This window comes from Nanorana parkeri, unplaced genomic scaffold (assembly GCF_000935625.1).
Source record: "Nanorana parkeri isolate BGI_ZX_2015 unplaced genomic scaffold, ASM93562v1 scaffold402, whole genome shotgun sequence".
In the NCBI taxonomy this organism is placed as follows: domain Eukaryota; kingdom Metazoa; phylum Chordata; class Amphibia; order Anura; family Dicroglossidae; genus Nanorana; species Nanorana parkeri.
This window is the reverse complement of record NW_017306670.1, coordinates 121580-129543: the sequence shown is the minus strand read 5'-3', so window position 1 is coordinate 129543 and position 7964 is coordinate 121580. Positions and strand designations below refer to the sequence as shown.

Genomic DNA, 7964 nt, shown 5'->3' with positions numbered 1-7964 from the left:
GGTTGGATGGAGATTGGGTGGGGGGAAGGGAAGTGGTTGGTGGTGAGGTAAAAACAGGAAACGTACTGCATATTCAAACTGAACACACTGTCACCCCATGGTCTCAACGAGGAACTAGAGATCAACACCATTATCTGAACTCCCTATTATCAAGAACAACAGTTTTAGACTAATTTCCTGGGTGGCAACACTCAAAACTCATCAAGCGTACAACCGTTTCCCCTTTCACACCCCCACACAGGGAGTCCCACCTCTCTCATGGCTTTTACCTACATATATTAGGCCTCTCAGTAGATTTACTGGGCCAAATAAGAAATAATAAAGCAAGCAATCATTTGGTTGGCTGTTCAATAACCATGTTTAATAACCATTCTCCTCCTGTGCACCGTTACCATTAACCATGAACTCCTCCTGTGTCCAATTTACCCGTGCACAGTTATTTCAAACTTTTCCCCCCACTCCGATCATGACAGCTCGTTTCCCGCCCCAGTACCACCCCCTTCTCCCTTGATCGCTCCCATCACTCGGCATTTAAAAACCCTCCTTCCCGCCAACTCTCCACCTGCACCCAGGCTTGATAAAGAAGGATCACCTTCGAAATGCGTTGCCGCCTTATGACTAGGAGTTTCCATACACTCCTCCTCCCTGCTGTCACTTTCGTGCGGCGGACTTTTCCCGCACTTTGACTCCGGCACCTCAGTGCCCGCTCTCATACAACGGCGCCAAGAGCATTCTTCCCCGACTCCTAGCGGACTCAGCCCCTCCACACCACATAGGGGCAGCCCGCGCCCCGCCAGCCCGGTCACCATCGAGGACGCCCGACCCACACAGTGAGGCGGCGTTCTCCTGCTCAACGAGCGCACACACAGCATGGCAGCTCCTCTGCCCATCTCTGTCTCCCTGCAACAAGGACATCACGCTCCCAGGCCTCTGCAGCACCGCCCATCAAGACTCCACCTCTCCGGCGCCCATCGATAGAGACTCACAGCCTCCCTTCCTCCTCCGCCCCCAATACCCAATACCATCTACAAGAACATCCACCTGGACCTCGGCATCGACCACAATAGGGCACCTTCTACGGCACCGTCACCAGCCACGCAGCACACCTCTGTCGTTGACAACACATCTCTACTAACGTAACGGTGAGTCACAGAAATCCCACTTACCTGTGAATGTCCTCCAGCCTCACTACCTGTATTATTCCTTTTTCGTTTACTACACCTGGGTTTTTCATGCCACCGCCTAGTGAAGTAGAGAACTTCTCCATCGCTCCCGCCACCCCTGAACAACGCTCTCAACCACCTGTCCGAGCGAGTACCCACCCCATCACAGTAGGGGACGGCTTCATCACGTCTGCCATCCCTGAACATCGCTCCCAACCACCTGCCTAAACGAGTGCCCACCCTACCGCAGGTGAGTTCAACACTACCCCTCCTTAACCTTCTCAACACTTTTATTGCGCTAGGTTGTGGCGCTTCCGTCTCCAACTTCTGTTTTCTAGCACACTTGTTGTTAGGCAGCCTGGCTTCCTGACCAATCAGCCAGGAGCCGGCTATTACATGCCGCCAGGCTTCCTGATGGGAAAGGAAGCCAACTCCATGCTCCCTCGGCACTACCGATCAGAGGAAGATCTCCCTCCGACCAGAAGTCCCGGTATCGGAGGTAGGTATCGGAGTATTTGGGCGAGTACGAGTTCTCGCCCAAATACTTGGTACTGGCACTGATACCGATACTAGCATCAGTACATCCCTAGCACAGATGATGCAAGATGGAACCTCAATAACATGAAATATGGATAAAGCAAAAGTTAATACATATTCACAAGTGTGCATGCATGCACAATTTTTAATCTGCAACTTCTAAGTGCTGAACTGCACTTTAAATTTGTTTCTACGCATTTTTCTGCCACTGCCTGATGCATGGAAGCCTTGCAGCTTTCTAAAGTCTGGAGTTCAGCTTTGAATTAGTACGCTAAAATAAAAGTATGCATTTAAACATCAATATTATACAGTAACAATCATTACAAACAAAACTGGAATACAGTAACAATCATTGTTATAACCAAATATGGAAAATACATTAGATGGATTCCATAAACCTGTATAGTAAAAGCTGATCAAACTATGGCTGTTGTGTAAAAGCCACAGGCAACCAAGGATGGCATGATAGTTCGGGCACCTCTTGGGAGCTGCACACAGACTGGTCTTTTCTGCAAAGAGTACCATGAACAGGAAAATCTGCAGAATTTAATTAAAAACCATGGGAGAAAGGTACTGCTAACCTACAAATTGGCTACAAAGCGTGGTAGTTATCCTTACTGGCCAACAGGGAGGCAAAGAGAGCAGGGAAGTGCAGAATACATAGCTACTAGAAGAGATCTGCTTTACCCCTAGCACAGACCCCCAGAGTTTAAATTTAGTGAGGGGCTTTGTGGGAGAAAATTAATGCGTGTGCAAACAAACAGGAGGTACCTGTACTACCATGCCACCAGCAGTTTCAGCCACAGGTTTATGATGGTATGAGTTAGCAAGCGGACATACAGGTTTAGACGTCTGACATTAGCACCCCAACGCACCTCTGGATGGTCTCTCATTGCAGAATTGCAGTACCATGCACTGCATTATGGTGGGGAAAAAAGTAGGGCCTGCATAGTGGTTAGCACTTCTGCCTTGCAGCACAGAGTTCCTAGTTCAAATCATGGTCGGGACACTATCTGCAAGGAGATTGCATGTTCTCCCTGTGCTAGTGAGGGTTTCCTCTAGGTACTTCGGTTTCCTCTCACAATCCAAACACCTGCTGTAAGGCTAATTAGCTCCTGCCTAAATTGGCCCTGTATGTATGCATGTGACATAGGCACCTTAGATTGTAAGCTCCTTGTGGGCAGGGACTGATGTGAGTGTGCAATTATGTAAAGCACTGCGTAAAATTGTGGACGCTTAATAAGTACCAATAATGCATAAAATAAATAATAATGTGGCCAACTTGCAAGAACAAGTATAAGGCACGTCCAGAATAAAAGGAGACATTTAACTCCCTACACAAAATGCATGGTCAGGTACAGTGGCTTCTGTAGCAATCACCATATATGAAGCTTCAGTATGAAATTGAGGAAACCTCAATCCAGCAAGGCCTGTCTGATGCATGGGCAGATTATTGTCTGCTTTCTGTTTGCAAACACACTGGCGTGGAGGGGATGGATATGTTAAAATATGGACTTTAACATATTTGGTCAATTACGTCACCCAGGATCTCCCTCTCTCTCACGATCCAGGTGTTTTTATTTAACTTTTATATATGTTTTGGGAATGAGTAGCAAAGGGTACTATATACCCCGCACTCATGCCCCTAGAGGGGTGTGTGTTGGATATCTGAATTCATTCAGGTCTATGTATAAATTTAAACTAAAAAAAAATGCCATATTCTTTATGCAAGCTTTCACTTTGTGGGAGCTGTTATACTAATAGAATAATCAACTGATTTAAAAAATAATCAGCAAGATTTTCAAGGTGCTTCACCACTGACTTCCAGGTTTCGTTTTAAATGAACACAGTATGGTTTGATGAAATCGCTGTATTCTCGAGTCAAAGTTTGAGAAAACACAAATAAATTATGACCAAATTAAATCTTTAAAAAGCATTAAACAGAAAAAGAATAATGAAGAAGAAGAAAGAACCTGTACATCTTCATGTAGACTCCCTACCTCTTCCCGAGTGTCTATTGCAGAACCAGGAGTGGTGGCTGCAGTGCTTACTGTGGTACTAGGTGCTGTGCCAGATGACGTCACCGAATCTATTTCCCCAGCAACGTCATTAATTTCCCGAGCAATGAGAGCCAAATCTTGGCTAATCCTGCAAACAGAATTTGTAAAAGTTTACAACAATTTATAGATGGACAATGATTATTATTGTGTTTATATAAAGTGCATTTACCCTTCGGGACTCATTTACTTCTTTGTGGTGCATTAACATGTGTTAACATTAGGGATGCACCGAAATTTCGGCTGAAAATTGCACTTTTGCCAAAATGCCATCTTTAGGCTGAAATTGCGGTACATCCCTGGTTTCTCTCACCTGGCACAGCGCAGTGTCCAGTGGGGAGGAGAGAAACTGTCACAGGAGGCCGAGCGGTGTGGGGGGAGGACAGCGATGTGAGCGGGCCATCGTCTCTCCTCCAGCACCACTCAGCCTCCTGTGACAGATCAGGAGAGCGGCAATGTGGGGCTGGAGACAGCAGTCACAGGAGGCCAGCAGTGCAGGGAGGAGTCAGCTGTCACAGGAGACCGAGCCCTCCTCCCGCGCCGCTAGCTCAGCCTCCTGTGACAGCTAGTCAGGATAGAGAGTGTGTACAAGCGATCAGTGTTTGTAAAAAATTGAGGACAGAGTATGTTTACTGTGTCCCCAATTATGAATGAATGGGAAGTGATCTACATCACCTCCTGTTCATTCATGATTGTGGACATGGTAAATATACTATCTCCACATGTTATACAGGAACAGGAACACTCAGTATAGAGGATTCATGTTCATTTATAACCGGGGATGCAGAAAAAAAAAGGACAATTTGTGTGTGGAAATAATTTCTATTTCCACAGCTATAACCCATAATGACATATAGGAAAACATAGGAAATCTGAACATCCAGAAGACTACAGACTATTACGCCGTATGCTATTTTATCATGGCATTATGACCAGCTGTAGAAGTGCAAAACAGAAGTACGAAGGACCTGTTCACATTACAGCGCTACACCAAGCGCATGTTACCCGCATGCTTAGCACGTGCTCTCGCTCAGCGCACCAAGCATATGGTCCAAATGCGCTAGGTGCGTCGCTATTCATTTGAATAGCACCCTAATGCACCTCTGGATGGCTGCACCTTGCATTCCAGTGGAAAATAAAGTAGTGCATTTTTCTTTTTTAAGACAATGCATGGTATTGGGGTACCGCATGTTGCACTGCAGCACACAGCTGCCATAAAGTACATTGGGAAGCCATGCAAAGGAATAGTAACACAATGGACCTGGCACATGTGCACAGTAAGTGTGCTGTGTGATAGCGTACACAGTAACAGGTGCTTATACTGTGAACGAGCCCTAAATGTTACATTTTTTACCTCCTTTGGGTCAATGCACCTTTCCTCCAGTAATATTTGACCAACAAAAGGAAGAAGAAAAAAGACCCTATAGATAAAAATAAACCAGAGCTACAGACCAAAGATGAACCCTTGCAACACTAGAGCTGTGTCCCTTTTCCAAAGAGTCAAACATTTGCTAATGCTGGAAGATATGAGCAGCAAAGTGAAAACAAGGATTTAGTTGTGTCACACTTAAAACAGAGCATCATTGGGGAGAACACGCTCTTTCCAGCGTCCACAACAAATGCAGAGATATCTTACAGGGTGGGTTTCCCAACACTTCTACCTACTGCATGAAGACAGCTTGAAAACAGAAGATTCTCTGTCTGCAGACCTGTTGACTGTGTTAAGAGAAGTGGTCTGTACCTCCCGGGAGGTAGCACCTCTTGTTGTCCAAGGTACCCCAACAGCAGCCAGAAGTGTATTTTAGAAATGTGCACCATGATCTGCTTGCTTCGGGGCTCCAAAACAAGCAGCGCACCATTCAAAAGCAGAACTGAAAGTGTTTTTTTTAGAAAATGGCTATCAGGTAGGCTTTTAATGCAGAACGACTATGTTTCTTCTTTAAAAAGGCTCCTCAAACTTTTTTTTCTCCACACGGGAGTTATGTCATCCTAAGCCGGTCAACCAAGATGACTAAAAGACTCCTAACCCAAAAGAAGATAAGTTAAGATGTTTGTAGTGGCAGTGGATGAGGGGGCTTTGGAAGGCAAGGGTCCCATAACATGCAAATATGCTGTACATACTTGCCCTTGGTGAATGCATGTATTCAGTTCTGCATCAAGCAGAGGGAACTCTGTAAAACACTGCATTCTCCACACCATGGCCTACATTTTATGAATTACATGTCAAATGCAAGCTGAGGTGTGCAGTGAGGGTTTATTCAAACCATGTCCGTTGAGCTACAGTTTTCTTTACACAACTGGACATGAATGGTGTGAACAGGGCAACTATAGAAACATATTTTTCCTATGAGCCCTTTTCATACCATACATGTCCAGGGATGTACAGATGTGCGCAGCACAACAAACACAGGAATAAAAAGCCTTAACGCTGTTGCTGTCCAATGGAGAGCGGTATGCATCCTCTACTACAAAAGAACCCCCTATGAGCTTGATACAACCAATAAAACCACTTTCAGCTACTTTTCCTATTAGTTGAAAAAACAAAACACGCTCTTTTTTCACTATGGTGCTGTCACGGTGCAATACGAAAAGTCAGCTAAATAATGTATGTCAGTAAGTTTATTACTGGACTTTTGCTTATGCATTTGTACTCCGGATCCTATCTTTGATTCCTCAACTACAGTATTCACTGAAAATAATCTTTACATTTCATTGTTAATTTTAAAACACTGCTTTAAAGCCTATTGTTATATTAATTAAATGTTGCAGAAATATAAAACGGAATGACATTGGAACCAGTACTAGTGTTATAAATTGTATTTATAAAAATGTTGGGGTTTTGTACGTAGTCTACATTTAATTCAGAAAGTACCTATACAGTTAGCTAATGATAATGCAATGCATGTGTCAAAATGAATGCAATACCTTGCTATTTCCTCACGATGTGCAGTCCAGTCACGAATATAATCTTCTTGTTCTTTTGCCTTATGTTTGAATGAACTAATGCTCAATGCTGCTGATGGTGTTTTAATTGGGCTGTTTCCACTAACTTGTGACTTCTGAATTTTAACAGCTGAAGAAGCGCGTAGACGAGTGGGTTTGGCAGGGTTGCGGTTAGATCCAAATTCATCTTCAGAAGTGGATGCATACTCTGGAGGAACTCGTCTCCATCGAGTATTGCCTATTTTTTTAAATTGAGTGAAAAGACAAAAGTATATATTTAGTTAAAGTGTTAAATATGTACAACTGGAGTGTGAAAAAGTGTGATACAGTTATAAACTCACATAACCTTTACTAGTTTACAGTTTTCTAGCAGACTGACGAGTGACATTAAAATCACAAATATCCACGCCCATGCTGCCTTAAGGACTTACCTTAAATTATGCCTCTTGATCCGATCATCATCTTTCCAGTAGTTTTCAGGAGTCCCTCCAGCGCTGGTGTCTCTTCCTGTCCCACGGTGTCCGTCCGTGTGCACACTGCCAGGCTACGTGCATTGACTTACACTGTGTCTCTCCTCTTCTCCCGACCAAAGATCTCTACTGCACATGCGCCAGCCCCATCATGCAGCTTGGCCGCTCGAGAATCTTCAGATCTTCGGACAGGAGCGAGCGGTGGAGACACAGGTAAGTAAAACCCTTTTCGGTAATTTTTAAAAAAATGTTTTTGCATATATCTACTGCTAGCAAGCAAAAAAAATTAAAAAGTTTCATTAAACTTTAACCCTTTCGCTGCCAAGCCCTCCGGAACATTTTTCAAATCAGCTGGCCAAGCCATTTTTGAATTTTCTGCAATTTTTTCCTATTGATTTGATTTTCAACTGCTGCGTTGCTAGCGTTTGTAAAAGACCCCCCAAACCATATATTTTCTGAAAGCGCAGGCCCGGTAGAATAAAAAGATGGTGATATGCGACCATCAGCTTATAGTAGAACTGTAAATGCCAGGTCCGTATGGCATACTGACCTGGCCAGCTGGAAGCACTTTTGTAGGTCCGTATGCCATACGTCCTTGGCAGCGAAAGGGTTAAAGCCCAAATTAAGTTTGATTATAAAAACAAGAAAGATACTTTGACGGTACAGCAAAATAGGCATTATGCAATTAATTGTGTTTTTTAATTATTTAAAAATCCCTTTGCAGTTTTTTTTCCACTTGGTGTGTGTGTGTGTGTGTGTGTGTGTGTGTGTGTGTGTGTACACTCACATGAAGT

The 7964-nt window shown here is 44.0% G+C and overlaps 1 protein-coding gene across 1 annotated transcript in view; it reads right to left on the bottom strand.

Annotated features, from left to right (window-relative positions):
- CEP170 (centrosomal protein 170) overlaps positions 1-7964 on the bottom strand; it is a 64075-nt gene that overhangs the window by 13209 nt on the left and 42902 nt on the right. The window contains exons 13-14 of the mRNA XM_018559545.1: positions 6683-6938; positions 3701-3848 (exon numbers count right to left, since the gene is read on the bottom strand). Of these exons, the coding sequence (XP_018415047.1) occupies positions 3701-3848; positions 6683-6938 (404 nt within the window). The remainder of the gene's footprint in view (positions 1-3700; positions 3849-6682; positions 6939-7964) is intronic.